This window comes from Rattus norvegicus, chromosome 5 (genome assembly GCF_036323735.1).
Source record: "Rattus norvegicus strain BN/NHsdMcwi chromosome 5, GRCr8, whole genome shotgun sequence".
In the NCBI taxonomy this organism is placed as follows: domain Eukaryota; kingdom Metazoa; phylum Chordata; class Mammalia; order Rodentia; family Muridae; genus Rattus; species Rattus norvegicus.
The window spans coordinates 165,886,447-165,903,457 of record NC_086023.1 but is presented as its reverse complement, the minus strand read 5'-3'; the positions used below and the strand labels follow the sequence as shown (position 1 = coordinate 165,903,457).

Below are 17,011 nucleotides of genomic sequence, written 5' to 3'. Positions count from 1 at the left end.
TCCTTCTCAATCAGCCTTTATTGCAGGAACACCTAATTGATAGTACGGGGACCCCGGGGAACAAAGGCACTTGCCTTAAGTACAAAACAGACAGCATGGCTAAGGACTTGTCCTCGGGGGATTGGTGGAGTAAAGACATCTTATTAACATGCTTATCAACTATGACCTAGTAAAGATGTCAGAAGAAAGCTAAAGGTGGTAGTAATACAAGCGACCACTAGATGTCAGTGCTATAGATAAATGCTCCCAACATCTCCCTCTTTTTTGTTTTATTAAAAGATGAGTCCATTAGGTGGAGGTAGTGGTCTGAGAGTGATCAGACATGCCTCACAGAGTGCCCAGCCCGGCCATGACGAGCCACTCCTGCAGTTAGGACTGCACCCCAATGGCTAGAGATGACTGAAATGTACAACACACCGTCCTGGGCTATACGTGTGTGTTTAATATTAGGGGAGAAGCAGAGCAGAGGGGCATAGGACCAGCCCGAATGTTCAAACAGGACAAGGCCACCTCTGTCTATGACTGGTCTAGATCTGGGTGTCACGTCAATACACGTCATTGCTCCTGTCTTAGGTCGTTCCTCTCTAAAAACTCGGCCTTACCCGTCACTGGAAATTAACCCTATCGCCACCGGGCTCCTGTCTTAGGTTGGTCCGAGCCTGAGGAAAGTTGCCCGTCTCTGGATACAATGACTTCACATGACAGTGACAAAATATGATCTAGGGCGAACTCTCAATCTTTTAGAGAGGCCAGCCACACACTGGGAGAAGCACCGCTCTCAATGGCCGCCATAGCCTGGTAAACAATCGCTTTGTGTCTAGCATGTTCTCATTTTAAACGGCAAAAAAGCCATAGGCATACTCCACATCCCAAGAGGACAATGGCCCCCCAGGCAAACATGCCGGCCCATTCTTTGAAAAATGAGAAAGCATTGGTGATCCACGAGGTGAAATCCCCAATCGAGATGGGTTCCATTCTGGTTTTGTTAAAGACAGCAATCTGCATCAGCAGTTGTCTCGATAATTGTTCCGCTCCCATGGACCAGTTTCCTTTCAAATAATTAGAGATTTCTTTGCTCTGTTGAGAATACTGAGAAAAGTTAGCTTTCAATGGAGTAACACATAAGCCTCTAAAGGAGAAAACGCAGGACAGCTGCGTCATATGATATAATGCCTCAATTTGTTCTTGAATCAAATCTATTCGTTGGTTAGCTAATAGAAAGCCAGATGCCAAGTGGGCATTAAATTCTTCTTGTATCTCTAATGCCACTGCGGTTCTGTCTACAATCTGATTGATAGTCTCAGCTGTCTGTATTTGATTAGTCATAGGTTGAGTAGCAGCATGGCGATCCGCAGCAGAGCGGCCATGCATATCCAAAATTAAGAAATTTAGAGTAAAAAGAGCTAAAGACAACTGTTCTCTTGGTGTTTTGCCATAGGCAATTTCCCCTTTTTGTTTTTGTAAGAGCTCTTTTAAAGTACGATGTGCTCTTTCTACAATTCCTTGACCTTGGGGATTGTATGGCAATCCTGTATATGTTTGACCTGTATTGTTTGGCAAAATGTCTGAAAAGACTTTGTAGTGTAGGCAGGTCCGTTGTCTGTCTTGAGGCTGTCAGGCTTTCCCCAGACTGTCCACGCCTCTAAGCAATGACTAATGGCATTAGGAGCCTTTTCACCAGTCATCAGAGTGGCATGTATAATGCCAGAACAGGTATCAACAGAAACATGTGTATATTTTAAATTTCCAAATTGAGATATGTGTGTGACATCCATCTGCCAGAGTTTTAGTGGAATCAGACCACGAGGGTTAACTCCCACCTGAGGAGGGTGGTGAAACTGAACACAATTCTGGCAACGTAATACTACATCACGAGCTGTAGCTTTTAATTTTAAATTTTTGTTGAAGAGTGAAAGCAGGAACATGAAAGTTTTGATGAAATTCTCTAGCAAGATCAACTGGAGCTGCATGAAAAATAAATTCTCTGCGAGTACTAGCATCCACCAAAGCGTTATTACTGGCCATGGGACCAGACAAATTAGTATGAGCTCGAATATGTTGTATGAAAAACTTATTTTTTCTTGGTCCAAATTAATTTTTGTAATTCTAAAAGAATTTGACATATAGTACTAGTCAACCTAATTGGCCCTGTAATTTCAAGTGAGCGCACAGCGTTAACTACATAAGCAGAATCAGAAATTAAATTGAAAGAATCATGAAATCTTTTAAAAACTTCCAACACAATTTTACATTCTGTAATTTGGGGGTGCCTGGCTTCTAGGATAAGAGTTCTATAAAAATATTATCTCAATTTAGACCTGTTTCTCTAGGTCGGCTCATGTCACATATTGTCTAGAATGACTCTATATAAATTATCAGTTTTATGTCAACTTCTTGTTATAGATGTTATAATTTTTTAACCATATCCAATAACTTAAAGGCCAATAATCTATGACCAAGGCATGTAGAACATATTTATACATTTAAAACCAGTCAGAAACAAAATTGAAGTGGTTAACACATGTCTTTAATATTTAGACCAAGCACCATTTTTGCTTTTCTAGCTGTGATTTTAAAAGAAACACCTTGTCACCTGCTAAGTCTAATAACAAGTCAGGGATTTTTCTAAGAGAAACAGACATCAGCTCCCATACCAAGAAGCTGAGGAGCTGCTGGCACCTTTAAGATCAGCTCCTGCAGATGCTCCGCCCCCGGGCAGCTTCTCCAGCTGACCTAGGCTCTTTGCTGCAGGTACAGGGCTCCAAAGGCCGATTGAAACTGCTTTTTATTCATTTGTTCTCTTTTCAGAAACGAGTTAAGACCAAATCAAGGTGTGAATGACCGACAGATAAAGTTTTTACCATTTTTTCTTTTGAACATGAAACATAAAACATTTAAACAATGAGAAACAAAAACCACAGACATAAACTGACAGACATGGACAGCTTGGTGCACCAAGGACAGACAATAGACATAGAGGGAAAAAACTAGATGGTGTCCCACTGAAAGGACTCAGATATCTTATCTATGGAGTTCAGAACCAGAAATAAGCATTTCTCTAATAGGAGCCAGCAGAGAGGCAGGACATCTCCTACCTTTCTTCTGTTCCCAGGAGAGCTCTGAAAGTTTTTCTCTTTCTCCAAAGCATCTGTGGAGAGTCTGGGAGGACTGTTTTTCCCAAACCCATTCTCTCTCATGTCTAGGGTGTAAACTGTCTCTAATCAGGGTCCAAAGACTAAAACATAACCCTAAAAGAATGCATACACAAAAACACTTTACCATTACCTTGTCTCTTTTTTATTACAAGTTTTACTCATGCTAGCCCAAATCATCGAGGCCTTTTCTAGCCCATCTTACCCCAATACGTCCCTGTTTTATGGCTCCAGGAGATAAGGGCCAAAAGGTTTTATGGCCCCTGGTTCTTGGAACAGAGCTACTAAATCAGGAGAAGGATCGGATCTTCAAGTCCTTATTATTTTTATCTCGTCCTGTCAGAGTAAAAGTTGGTCAGAGTTGATGAAGCATCTGCATTTGAAACACATCTGGTTAGGCTTGGGCCTGGAATGTTCTCTGTTTTAACTTTTACCTTTGGCTGTTGGCAGTTTTGTAGTCCGAGGGGCTTCTCTGTCCCCCAACCTGGGGCATTTTGACCACAGGGGCAGGAACTGGCTGCTGTGGGGATAGGATCAAAGGCACTCTCCATGTTAATGATGACTAACGAGAAAAATAACTTAATGCTGGAGACTGACTCCTCTCTTGGAATAAAACCAAGAGATAAGGCAAGCTCCCTGAAAGAACTTCTCTTAATGAGCACTCTCTTTCTGTGAGCAAAAGTTGAAGGTCTGGCCACTAAAAGCAGAAATTCTTTTCTTGTTCTTGTTTTCCTTAGAGTCCTCCCCCACCTCACTCTCAGCCTTTTCAGATCATTCCTCCTGTAGCATTTCTAACGCAGCCTGTCCCTTTAAGGTTCCTTGTTCCCAAGCAAAATTTAAATCTTTCCCAGCTTTTCTTAGCTGTCCACCTTGAGATTCCCAGAGAGCAGCCAAGGTGCAATGGCAATCGCACTCACTAAGAAATCTCTCTATAGTGCTTCTTTTTATCCTAAGCCTTTTTCTTTTAAACAGCTCCTGAAGAGCCAGAAAAATTGGGTGAGACTGAGCAGTCTCCATGTTCACTGTAGCAGCTCCGCAGCTAGTTTCGCTCCCCCCTACTGTGTGGGTTGGGAGCACAAGCACAGATAAAACACTATGCTTCAAAAATTAAGGTTGGCTATCAACCAACACACCGCCACTAGAGCGGGGTCCATAAAATTAAGTTTCCTTTCACTACACCTGCTCCATAGCCGGAGAGAGGCAGGCTCTGGTTAAACTCCCCCAGTCTCCAGGGGTGAGACAGTATCTGCCAAGAGCCTCAATTTGAGCAATAACAAAAGCTGAGTTGACTCCATAGGTTTTGACTGACTCTGTTAATTGTTTTATTGTCTTAAAGTCAACAGGTTCATGATGTCGCTGCCCGTTTGCATCCAGAAAAACTGGAAAACTCAATCCTAACTCTTTCCATACTTCCGGGCAAAAAGAAGTACTTCCTGCAGGCTTCACCATTGTTTTACCTTGAAAGTTATACGGGGGTGCAGGAGGTGCTGTTGGCATAATTGCCTTCTTATTTAAGTCCTTGGCTTGTTTCTGCACAGCGTAAGTGTTTGGCAAGTCAGAATGATAAATCTCTTTCTCATAATGAGCTACCTCCTCCTCAAGGTCAGCTAAGTCACTATCACTAAACTCTGAATCACTAGACATCTCCAAGGTCAATGCCTTTAATGAGGGATAAATTTTTTTTTTTGTTCCTAGATCCTGATTACTATTCTCGCCTTTGTCTATCCTCTCCTTGATCTTTTCTGCCTTTTCTTTTACCTCTTTTCCTCCTTTTCTTTTCTTTCCTTCCTTCAAAACTTTCTCTCCTTCTGACATACTCTCCTGTTGCTCTGTAAGGATTCTCTGATCTGTCCTAACAGCTTCTTCACATCGTTTATCTTCCAAGCAGGCACGGATCATACGCCAAAGCGGCCTTGTCCCTGGTTTAAGCTTGCCCACTGTAGTCTCCTTATCCAGATCTTTTCCCAGCTTCTCCCATGCTCTCAAAGTGAGCGACCCTGACACTATAAACCACGGGGCACACGGTTACACTCATCAAGAAAACTCAGCAGGATTTTCTTTTCAATTTTAAGCTTACGCTAACCAAGAAGATCCTGAAGAGCTGACAGGAGCCGGGTGGAGTGTGAGCTTCCCATGCTTTTACGACCTTATTTACGATCGATTTACAAGCAAGGGGAGCTGGCGAGCTGGCGTGTTTATTTACACACGATCTTGTGGCTCATCATGGACTCTTCCCAACAAATGCATTCATGCCCTGGACGGTGGCAATTCAGACAGAAGCAACACCACAACACAAAAAGAGTATAAGGCAAAAGTGCTAGTCCAACCCACAAAGGATCAAATGGAAAAGACAACATTACCGTGCTCCACAAACCCCTTTTTGCCTCTAAACCAAGGCTATCATTGTCTCTGCTTTTCCAGAGAACTTTATTGTCCTACTAGGGAAGTTTTACAATCCCTTATCCCGGAGCTTTATCGTCCCAACTTCAGGAACTTTACCGTTCCACTTCTAGGAACTCTATTGTCCCAATTCCGGCAACTAACTGCCCCTACTGGGAACTTACCATCGTTGACCGTCCTGAGGCTGAAAAAGTTCTGGATCCAGACGAGAAAAGATAATTTTCTCGGGTCCCGTATGGGCCACCAGTTGTCGCGCCCACCTCGACCGGCAAGGAAGACGCAACACCGTTGGATCCTTCTCAATCAGCCTTTATTGCAGGAACACCTAATTGATAGTACGGGGACCCGGGGAACAAAGGCACTTGCCTTAAGTACAAAACAGCCAGCATGGCTAAGGACTTGTCCTCGGGGGGATTGGTGGAGTAAAGACATCTTATTAACATGCTTATCAACTATGACCTAGTAAAGATGTCAGAAGAAAGCTAAAGGTGGTAGTAAAAGCACTAGATGTCAGTGCTATAGATAAATGCTCCCAACATATAATCACATGACCAAACTCATATATTTGTGGGGAATAGTGGCCATGAGCGCTCCATCTTAAAAAGAGATACCATTATCATCATCCCTCTAAAGCTCAGGGAACATCAGGGAAGAAGGGCAGGAAGGGTGCAAGAACTGGAGGATGGTGGTGATGATGGTGATGGTGGTGATGATGGTGATGGTGGTGATGATGATGGTGATGATGATGGTGGTGGTGATGGTGATGATGGTGATGGTGGTGGTGGTGGTGATGATGATGGTGGTGGTGATGATGGTGATGATGATGGTGGTGGTGATGATGGTGATGATGGTGGTGGTGGTGGTGGTGATGATGATGATGGTGGTGGTGATGATGGTGATGATGGTGGTGGTGATGATGGTGATGATGATGATGGTGGTGGTGGTGGTGATGATGGTGATGATGGTGGTGGTGGTGGTGGTGATGATGATGATGGTGGTGGTGATGATGGTGATGATGATGGTGGTGGTGATGATGGTGATGATGATGGTGGTGGTGGTGGTGGTGGTGATGATGGTGGTGGTGGTGGTGATGATGATGATGATGGTGGTGATGATGGTGATGATGATGATGGTGATGATGATGGTGGTGGTGGTGATGATGATGGTGGTGGTGGTGGTGATGATGATGGTGGTGGTGGTGGTGATGGTGATAGTGAGTGCTGTGAGTGTGTGAGTGTGAGTGATATGAGTATGTGCTGAGTGTGTGAGTTCTGTAAGTGCTGTGAGCATGCAAGTGTATGAGTGCTGTGTGTGCGTGAGTTGTGTGTGTGAGTGTGTGAGTGCAGTGAGTGTGGGTGTTGTGTGTGGGTGCTGTGAGTGTGAGTATTGTGAGTGTGTGAGTGTTGTATGTGTGAGTGTTGTGTGTGTGAGTGCTATGTGTGTGTGAATGCTGTGAGTATGTGAGTGCTGAGTGTGATTGCTGTGAGTGTGAGTGCTGTGTGTATGTGAGTGCTGTGTGTGTGTGAGTGCTATGAGTGTGAGTGCTGTGAGTGTGAGTGCTGTGACTGTGAGTGCTGTGAGTGTGAGTATTGTGAGTGTGAGTGCTGTGAGTGTGAGTATTGTGAGTGTGTGAATGCTATGACTGTGAGTGCTGTGACTGTGAGTACTGTGTGTGTTGTGAGTGTGTGAGTGTTGTGTGAATGCTGTGAGTGTGAGTGCTGTGAGTGTGAGACTCGTCCTCATTCGGGCTCTGAATGTGTCTGGCCACTGGGGCTAGAAGACCCTGGCAGAGTCCTGTCCTGTCCTTTCTACCTCTGCTGTCAAGGCTTAAAACCATCCCCGTGGGGACTCACCTGCCCTGTCACATTTCCATTTGGATTCACCCAAGTGTCATTTCTAGGGGAGGAGATTGGCTTTGGATTTTGGAGGTAGGTTCTTAAGTGTCCCAGCCTAGTCTGGAATCCACTATGTAGCCAAGAATGGCCTTGAATTCCTAATCTCCTTCCTTCACCTCTCGAGGGCTGGGATTGCAGGGCCGTGCCTACAGCCACACCCGGCTTAGCCTTCAGAACATCTTGACTTCAAACCTTGGGAGACTGGGTGTTTGTCATCAACTCTGACCACACAGGTGTGATACAGATGAGAACGCACTCAGGCCGAAGGACAGCAAGAGAGAACTGTTCTAATCATCCCTGTCTCTGGAGTTGTCCTTGGCCTATGCACCTACCTTCTGTCCTTGTCCCCACCAAACTGTGCCCCTTGGGGTCACTGGCCACCAAATCCAATGAGCCTCTTCCTCTGGCCCTTTCTTTGTGGTTCCCGGTACAATGCCCAACTTCTGTAAACACCGAGCCCCTCTCACACAAACAAAGTCTAAACCCAGTCTCAAAAAAGTTCTGGGGGCCTATGTTCCTCCAGGGCTTCCCCAACTCTTCTGTGGGACAGATGGGGGTGATTCTCTAGACTGTATGTGTGACTAGGCCTGGGGCTCTGCTCTGCTCGGCCCAGCCCATGGGCTGCCCATGCTCAGCTCCTTCCCGTGGCCTCCATGTTCCTCTTCCCTATCTCCCTCCCAGGCTTTCTCATTCACCTTCTCTTTCTTCCGTCCCTGTGCTTACCACCTGGGCTCTCCCTTCTCCAGTCCCACCCGGAACTGCTAGGGACTCTAAGAGTGACTGTGTGTCAAGGCTGGAGATAGAACCCAGGGCCTTGTATCTGCCGGGCTCTGCCACTGAGCTACACACACTCAGCCTCCAGGACTGTGACAGCCAAGTTCAGACTCAGGATGCTTCTCTAGACTTAAAGGGTCACTGGCTGTGGCAGAGCACCCATTTAATCCCAACACTCAGGAGGCAGAGGCAGGCAGATCTGAGTTCAATGCCATCCTGGTCTGCAAAGAAAGTTCCAGGCCAGCCAGGGATTTCTAAGGAGACCCTGTGTCCACTCTGCCCCAAGGATTTATAGGCCCTGCTATAGCCCGCAACTTCCTGTATTTCCTTCTAGACCAAAATATTGTGGGGTCCCCTGAGCAGAATGCCATACTCCTACTGAATCCTCGCTGACTGGAGAACCCTTCATATTTCCTAAGTCTTTATCACCCTACTCCCATGCCACATACCTCTTGCTATATACCCCACACACACACACAAAACTCTAGACATTTCTATGCATAACTATCCGTGTGAGACTTAAATTGTGAGTTCATGCCAAGGTCTCCAACTCTAATCTATTGCCACACGGAGTATTCCAGGATCCATACCATCGTCATTCTCCCACCACCCTGCGATCCACCCAGGATCCATACCATCGGCGCTCTCCCACTGCCTTGCGGTCCACTCAGGATCTATACCATCGGTGCTCTCCCACCGTCTGCCATCCAGTCATGTAAGTGTCCTCTCCCCTGTGTTTCTCTTGTGGGTTTACATAGGAGAGCTTATCCCCAAGCACATCAACACAGCAGAGTACCAAACACGTGCATGACTGAGCTAGACCTACGAGCATTCGAAGTCATTTAGCCCTGCAGCAGCCTCATGGGACAGGTTCTGCTTGTTCCACTTTTACTTAAAGCACAGAGAAGCTAAGTGACTTGGCATTTTGCATACTTAATGGCAGAGTCAAGATTTGAACCAGGGAGTAGATTCGTGTAGTGTGAAGCTTTTGCTACCCCACCTTGATGCTGTGGGAACGGGCTGTGCTACCAGTCCCCGCCCAGAGAATATTGGATTCGTGGATAAAGCGCACTCGCGTACACACACACACACACACACACACACAGAGAGAGAGAGAGAGAGAGAGAGAGAGAGAGAGAGAGAGAGAGAGAGAGAGAGAGAGAGAGAGAGAGAGATTCAGTTTCAACCGGCTTTTGGCTCAACTGCTGGGCGCCTCCAACCTATCACGGCTAGCGTGCCCTTCCCAGTACTCCCAGCTCAGCATTCTCTCTGCAGTCAACTTCAGTTGCTCAACCATCCTCAGTCCCAGCTCAACACCCCAGCCTCCCGCCTGGAAAAGCTGTCTGTGGTCACTCTCACGCGGCTGATTGGCTTTTCTCCCTCCCAAGCATGGCGAGAACTCCTCTCCTCTCTCCCGCGTCTGCAGTCCAGCCTACAGGGACCCAGAAGTCCCGCCTATTCCACCCAGCTCATTGGCTGCTAGCATCTTTATTGATGGGTCAAGAACCAATTGGGGAACGGGGTCTTAGCATCAGACCCACCCCTACAGATTTGGGGATCTCCTGGCTGTTCCTGTGGGAAGAATCTGCAATGGCACCACAGACCCTAGCTCCCGACTCTGACAGCACCACTCCCCAGCATTCAGAGACTCCGTCCTTCCGTGTCGGAAAAGTCTTTATATCTGTAACAACCGCTCCAGACTCTCGCAGCTTTCCCTGTTGTCCTGACTGCTGCCGTTCTCACCATAGAAGGCACCACATTCGCATCCCAGAGCCCACTTGGGACCTCCTTTCTCACACACCTCAAGGCTTTCTCTACACTTTTGTATACTTTTGTAATCTCTCAATCTCAATCTCTCTCTCTCTCTCTCTCTCTTTCTCTCTCTCTCTCTCTCTCTCTCTCTCTCTCTCTCTCTCTCTCCCCTCCCCTCCCCTCCCCTCCCCTCCCCTCCCCTCCCCTCCCCTCCCCTCCCCTCCTCTCCTCTCCTCTCCGACTTCAGTTCTGCTACATTGATGTAAGGAACATCCCGTCCCTCCCATTTCCGTTCCTGCGGCCTCCTCTTCAGGCCCCCACACCTTGGTCTTCAACATGCAACTGCAGGCACGTGGGGTCTCCGCAACTCCCCTGACTTTACACACAGCACGTTACATCTTTGCAACGCTCTCCCATCCCTTCCCTCGGCAGGGAGTGTCTGTGGGACTCTCCATGCCAGATCCTGCTCTGAGGAGACCAGCCACCCTCAGCAGCGGGGGACCGCGGGGTCACCCCTGTGGCCTTCCTCTGCTCGCAGAGAACTGGTATGTCTTGGTAAGAAGTGATCAGATCTGTTTTATTGGCTAAACAGAATACTGTCGTTGACAGTTGATAATTCACGCTCCGTGTGTCTCCCCAAGTGGCCTGTTCCTCAGCTTTGTGACATGGCTGGGTCAGAAAAAGAGGACCACATCAATCACCAGCAGATGCCAGTGGTCTCTCCACGCCCATGGGAGGAGCCACACAAGGGATTTGGCTCAGTGGTAGAGCGCTTGCCTAGCAAGCGCAAGGCCCTGGGTTCAATCCCCAGCTCCGAAAAAAAAAAAAAAAAAAGAATAGAAAAAAAAAAGTTAAAAAAAAAATAGGACCGTCACGTCTTGTCTCTCGGCAACTGTTTTTGTTAGAAAAGCAATGTTACAAGACCCTCGCCACAGTCAACCCAGCAAAGGCCAGGTATGGCTTTGTGTGTGACCAAGAGCCCGTGACTGGCCTCTATGGTTAGGGACAGCACGGAAGCACGAAAGCCCGTCAGGTGTCCCCACTGAGTGGAGGGCTGCCATTCCCCGCCAGGCTCGTGTCCCTCCCAGTGTCACAGACACTAAGAATCCAGAACCAAAGTCTAGACAGGAGGCCCATGCAGACTGGCCATACTGCCTGGTGGCCTGGCTCTGCTACTGCTCCCGGGTAGCAGGTGGGAGGTCATTAAGCTCCTTTTCCTCCTTCTCCGGATATACGTCCGATACCTTGTTCTTCTTGGCAAAAATCTGGTTGATCTCGACAAACGTCCTGCCCTTGGTCTCTGGGACGACCATGAAGATGTAGATGGTGGTGAGGAGACATATAATCGCAAAGATGATGAAGCTGTAAGGACCAAGGCCCACCTGTGGGGAGAGGGACGGGCACGTTGGGGTGTGCTACAAGGTTCTAGATTGGTGGCTTGGGGACATGGGTGATGCTGGGGCCTTGGGCCCCACTCACTTGAATGAATGGGAAGATGAGGCCCACGATGAAGTTAGAGAGCCAGTGGACGCTGCCTCCGATCATGTAGGCGGATGGTCGAGAGGATTGCAGGAAGATCTCGGTGATGAACAGGGCAGGGATGGGACCTGAGAGAGGGAGGGTGGGGAGGGATGAGGGAGAGGCGTGAGAGGGAAGGGGTGCGGGGAAGAAGAAGACGGAAAGACATGTAGGTCAGGGGGAGACACTTTCCCGGACGGCACAGTGGCTCACAAAGGGGTCCTTGAACCTATGGGTGTCTTGGCGCCCTAGCTACCTAGCCACGGGGGTGGTGTGTATCGGCAAGACACGGGACTTTGTGAGGTGTCTCAGTGAGGATATGGATGCAGTACTTAAGGATGGTAGGCATGAGGGACAGATGACAGAGGCTGCTTGTGGACTGAGGCTACAAGCATGGTAGCACTGTCAACCCATGGTGCTAATCACACCTACCCCCCCCCCATCCTGTGCTAAAGAGAGCAAGGGGGATGCCACTTGGGGCCGCATCCACCCTCCCTGGGGATTCTTAGAGAGTACCACGTGGGTCACTGAAACCATGGAAGTAGCCAAGGGATACATACTGGGCCCCACGGCGTGTCCTATGACGTAGACAATGACACAGACGATGCTGACATAGGGCATCCAGGAGATGGTGTTCTGTAGAGGCAGAGAGACAGGTTGTTAGTGCGGAGCAACTCGAAGGCTGGCCAGGGCGGGAGCCTTGGGGACCTCAGGGCAGAGATGGGCACTGGGATCTGGAAGGAGCCTGCAGTGGCTCTGCTGTGCAGCTTAAAGAGATCTTAGGAGTCACCTGCGGGGGAAGCTGGATTCGCTGTGGGAAGGACACAGTCCCTTGACGACATCTGACAGTGGCTGTACTTGCTAGACCAAACCCATGCCGATGCCTCGCCCTTCGCTAAGGTGAAAAATGTAGGATGGGGACAGCGTGGGTGTCCCTTCTGAGCAGGGTCACCAGCTTAGCCGGCATCTGCTGCGTTAATCTTTTCCCGAAAATGCCTCTAACCTTCCAAGGGGCGGGGCTTTTGCTGGACCTTGTAGCTAAGTCGCTCGCATGCTTTGAGACTGTGGGCAACTGTGTGCTTGACCTGCCGACCTACTGTGAGCTCAGCCTGTATAAGCATGCTCTCCCATCAGGGCGGCAATGTGACCAACCTGACTCTGCCTTGGTTCATCCGGTCAGCTTTTAAGACCTGAGCTGATGTGCAGTAGCTTTAAACTCGCACTTGTGTGTGCGTGCATGTGTTCGTGCACGAGTGTTCGTGCGCGTGTGCGAGTGTGTGTGTGTGTGGTGGCCGTCATTTGCTGAAATAGCCAATAGGCTAAATGCAAACTTGAACAACCAATATCCAACAAGTGTTGGAAGTGACATGTGGAGATAGGCTGATAGCATCTGTGTGTGGTTTTGAAGGCTAGTCCAGTCCAGTTGGGCTCAGTATATAACGTCTTCCCTTGTAAAGCTCTGTTGAAAATTTTCTGAGAAAATAGTTTGAGGCCGGCCTGGTCTGCACAGTGAGTTCCAGGACAGCCAGGACTACATAGAGAGACTCTGTCTCAACAAACAAACAAATAAACAAACAAACCCTCATTCGTTTCCATCTCATACTATTTACTACGCTGTTCAACAATATCAATAAACACAGAACAAAGCCCTGTGTTAGAGACAGGCATCAGAAACACACACAACACACAACACAGACCTAAAATGCAGACAGGTGGGGGGGGCAGGGGAGGAGAAGTCCAACGTGGCCTCGATCTTGGTTAATGAACCCCAAGAGGGTCCCCACCCTCATTTCTCCATGTGACGCCACCATCTCTAAGTTTCCTTTAAATGGATTGTCAGCACGGAGCTCCTCACCTGCAGTGCCAGTGCGACCGTCAGCACTATGCAAGCTGTGAGGCAGGTGGAGAAGCCGATGAGGAGAAGATTCCGACGTCCCCAAAGCTCTACCACAAAAACCTGGAGGTGTGGGAAGGAAGACCATGAGCTTCTAGACCCAGTGCCCAGTGTTCTCGTGGGACAGAGCACCCCCCACCAGAGGCTGCCATCTTAGGAATAGCCCTCACGGTCCCTCAACCAACTTTTGAGGGGTGAGGAAGAGTGTGTACCTAGCCACTGGTGTGCAAATAATTGTACATGCATACACAGAAGCATGTGTCGGTGGGTGGCTAGTTCGGAGGCCCAGCTGTGTTACTAGAGCCCAGATGTTCACTTTTAAATGAGAGCTCACGTCAAGAGCCTCGGTCCTGTGGTTAGAGGCTTCTGACCTCCTGCAAAGAAGCCAGGCACTGGAGTAAACTTGAGAGAGTCTATCTACACAGAGGCCTGGCTGGCTCATCTGTCCAGGGGCCAAACTCCACTCAGGAATCTAAGCGGTGAGTCATGAGCCACAGATCCCTGCAAGGGCCCTGTGCAGAGACCCTGCACTTCTGCCATGCTCAGCAGTCTCGGATAGAAGAGGTTAGGGCACACTGTGGGAGCTCTGTGTTAGGGGTCCAGGGCTGGGGCGTCAGAGCCCTGGGGGCATGTTGCAATCTGAAGGCCCAGCATCATCCAAGTCTGGGGCCTTTTACACTCCTCAGATGTCACTCCACCCCTGGTGACTTAAGGGACCATTGCCCCATGGGCACTCACCGTGACCATGGTCATGAACACGTTGACGGCCCCAGTCCCAGCCGTCACATATTGGACGTCGTTGCTTTTCACCCCTGCGCTGAGGTAGATCTGGTCAGCGTAGTAGTAAATCTGGAGGAGAACCATGGGGTTTGGCCTCGAGTGTAGGATGGCCAGTGGCCCGCCGCACTCCAGCCCCTCAGGGATACGTGAGAGAATCATCGTCATAGTGTCAGAGCCTGGTCGCTCACACTGCCTTGTCCCCTCCGAGCTCACAGGGCACCCGTACCGCGTTCACTCCTGACAGCTGCTGGCCGGCCATGAGGACGATCGTGGAGATGAGTTGCCAGCGGAGGGACTGCATGCGGAACAGCTTCCACACAGAGATGAAGCCTGCCGCCTTCTCAGCCTCATCCTCCTTCCGGATTTCCTCCATCTCCATGTCCACATCTTTCCAACCTCGAAGGGTCTGAAGGGCTGAGGGAGAAAGAAGAGGAGGGCATGAGCTCAGAGCTGAAGAGCCCGGGGGAGCCCGGCAGGGCGGGGCGGGGCGGGGCGGGGCGGGGGCGGGACCCAGGGTCAGGAGAAAACCACCGCAAACCTCACCTTTCTCAGCAGCTGATTCATTTTTCTTCTGAATCAGCAGGTAGCGGGGGCTCTCAGGAAAGAAGGGCAGCAAGAGGAGCTGCAGGCCGGCAGGGACTCCAGTCAGACCCAGGAGGATTGGCCAGCCTGCAAGCAAGGGTCTAGGGTCACAGAAGCCTGGAAGGAGTGGAGACCTTTTTCTCCACTCTCTGAACTGCGCCAGGCACTCTGCACCTTCACCCTGAGGGAGGACCAGGGCTCTTTGGGGACAAAGTTTGACTTTTTCAGTGGACGTCTGGTGACTTTTTACACAGTGGCTGAGGCATGACTGACCACAGCACACCGAGAAGCTGGGCAAACAAAAACAAAATCTGGTAATGGCAAACGTGGGCACGGACGCGGGGGGAAATGGGAAGTCTCCGTGTGTCGCTGTATGTACTGAGACAACCCTGCCATCCCACCCCAGGTGTGTGCCCAGAGACGCTTGTGTAGGGGGGACAAGGACACCTAAACTGGAGTGGTCAGAGCAGTGCTGATAAACTCGGAAACAAAAGCAACAGTAATGCTAACGGCCGTGACACAGAAGGACACAGAAGCCACCCTGTGGTCCTAGGACGGAACTAAATACTGAGGAAAACAGCGATGGCCCGGACAGATCTGTCCAGCGTGGTGCGTTATGTGAAGGGCTGGACGGATGGCTCGGTGGCTAAGAGCACTTGATCTGGATTCGGTTTCTAGCACCCAGGCAGTGGTAAGGGTAAGGCCGACTCTGGCTGCCTGTGATTACATGGCTGACCCTGCTCATGCAATTTAAGTAGTTCTGTATCACCTGACAGCTGGTGAATAACCAATCGCGTGTTTCCTTTTGCTATAGGTCTCATGCAGTCCAGGCTGGCCTGGAACCTTTGTCTTCCTGTCTCAGCCTTCTGGGGGCCGGGATTGCAGATGCACCATGGTGCCCAGTGTACGTGCGCTTTGGGTTTTGAGTTTTTACATCTTTATTAGATTTACCTATTTACTTTATGATGTGTGTGTGTGTGTGTGTGTGTGTGTGTGTGTGTGTGTGTGTGTGTGTGTGTGTGTGTGTGTGTGTGTGTGTGTGTGTGTAGAAGAGGGAGAAAGAGAAGGAGAGAGGAGGGATGGAGGGAGGAGAGAGAGAGAAATAAAAGAAGAAAGAGGGAAGGAGATGGGGAGGGAAAGAGAGAAGGAGGGAGGGGAAGAAATACCACTGAGACCTTGCATCAATCAGAAACAACTTGTGACATCACTTTCCTCTCTGTTCTGTGTGGGTCTTTTTTTTTTTTTAAAGATTTATTTATTTATTATATATAAGTACACTGTAGCTGTCTGTTCTGTGTGGGTCTTTTTTTAAAGATTTATTTATTTATTATATATAAGTACACTGTAGCTGTCTGTTCTGTGTGGGTCTTTTTTTTTTTAAAGATTTATTTATTTATTATATATAAGTACACTGTAGCTGTCTTCAGACACACCAGAAGAGGGTATCAGATCTCATTACAGATGGTTGTGAGCCACCATGTGGTTGCTGGGATTTGAACTCAGGACCTCTGGAAGAGCAGTCGGTGCTCTTAACCGCTGAGCCATCTCTCCAGCCCTTTTTTTTTTTTTTTTTTTTTTTTAAAGAAAATACAATGTAACTCATGCTGGCCTCAAACCTACCACTGTGTATGTCAGGCTGACTTTAAGTCTCTCAGTCTCAGTCTCTTTCCTTCACCTTCTGAGTCAAGAAATTGGTTGATTTTGCCTAGAATATGAATGCCATCCAATGTCAAGCTCAGTTTCCGTCTGAACCACCACCTTCTAGGCTGGAACAAATGTCCTCCCACCTCCTTCTGCCCTTTGATCAGAATTGGCTCCAGATCACTGTGGGACCCTCCACCTATCTCCCCTGTCCTGTCTGTGACAAGTGCTGCGGTCTCCCATATGAGCCACGGTCACCAGCAACTAGGGCCCTCCTCCCAGTCCCCTACACTGCAACTCTCCTCGACAGGGCACCAATCCAGATCCCACTTCTCAATCTTGGCCACTAAGCAGTCTTGGGGGCCTCCTTTCTGCGCCTCCTCTGACTGCGCCACCTGCTGGCCAGCCCTGTTTGAGCGAAGGAGTTGTCCTAAGCCAGGGGTCTAAGATGGTCACCGTTAAACCCCAGCCCTGCACAGCAGGAAAGCCACAGAGGAGGATGGAGGTCTAACACACTACCCTTTTGCAGTTCCCTGAAATCACAAAGGATCTCCACATTCTTGTCTCCTCTGCCCAGGCCTAGAATGTTCTCTTCTGGACAGAACTGTCCCTTCCCTCCTGCA

General features: G+C 49.0%; 2 protein-coding genes across 3 annotated transcripts in view; both read right to left on the bottom strand.

Annotated features, from left to right (window-relative positions):
* LOC134479047 (integumentary mucin C.1-like) lies at nt 1–10,131 on the bottom strand. The gene is made up of 2 exons (XM_063261337.1): nt 3,587–10,131; nt 1–3,488 (listed from the first exon to the last, which is right to left on the bottom strand). The coding sequence occupies exon 1, from the start codon at nt 7,293–7,295 to the stop codon at nt 6,180–6,182; it is 1,116 nt and encodes a 371-aa protein (XP_063117407.1). The 5' UTR covers nt 7,296–10,131; the 3' UTR covers nt 1–3,488; nt 3,587–6,179.
* Nucleotides 10,132–10,529: 398 nt separating this feature from the next.
* The window catches only part of Slc2a5 (solute carrier family 2 member 5), a 35,517-nt gene continuing 29,035 nt past the window's right edge, over nt 10,530–17,011 (bottom strand). For both annotated transcript variants that reach the window (XM_063288368.1, NM_031741.1), the window contains 7 exon segments: nt 14,709–14,834; nt 14,392–14,579; nt 14,124–14,234; nt 13,347–13,448; nt 12,052–12,127; nt 11,453–11,580; nt 10,530–11,355 (listed from right to left, as the gene is read on the bottom strand). In XM_063288368.1, coding sequence (XP_063144438.1) covers nt 11,146–11,355; nt 11,453–11,580; nt 12,052–12,127; nt 13,347–13,448; nt 14,124–14,234; nt 14,392–14,579; nt 14,709–14,834 — 941 coding nt within the window. In that variant the 3' untranslated portion in view covers nt 10,530–11,145.

Bases quoted from the DNA above. Each gene is read 5' to 3' on its own strand.
- LOC134479047 (XM_063261337.1), bottom strand. From the start codon at position 7,295: ATGAGGACGAGTCTCACACTCACAGCACTCACACTCACAGCATTCACA.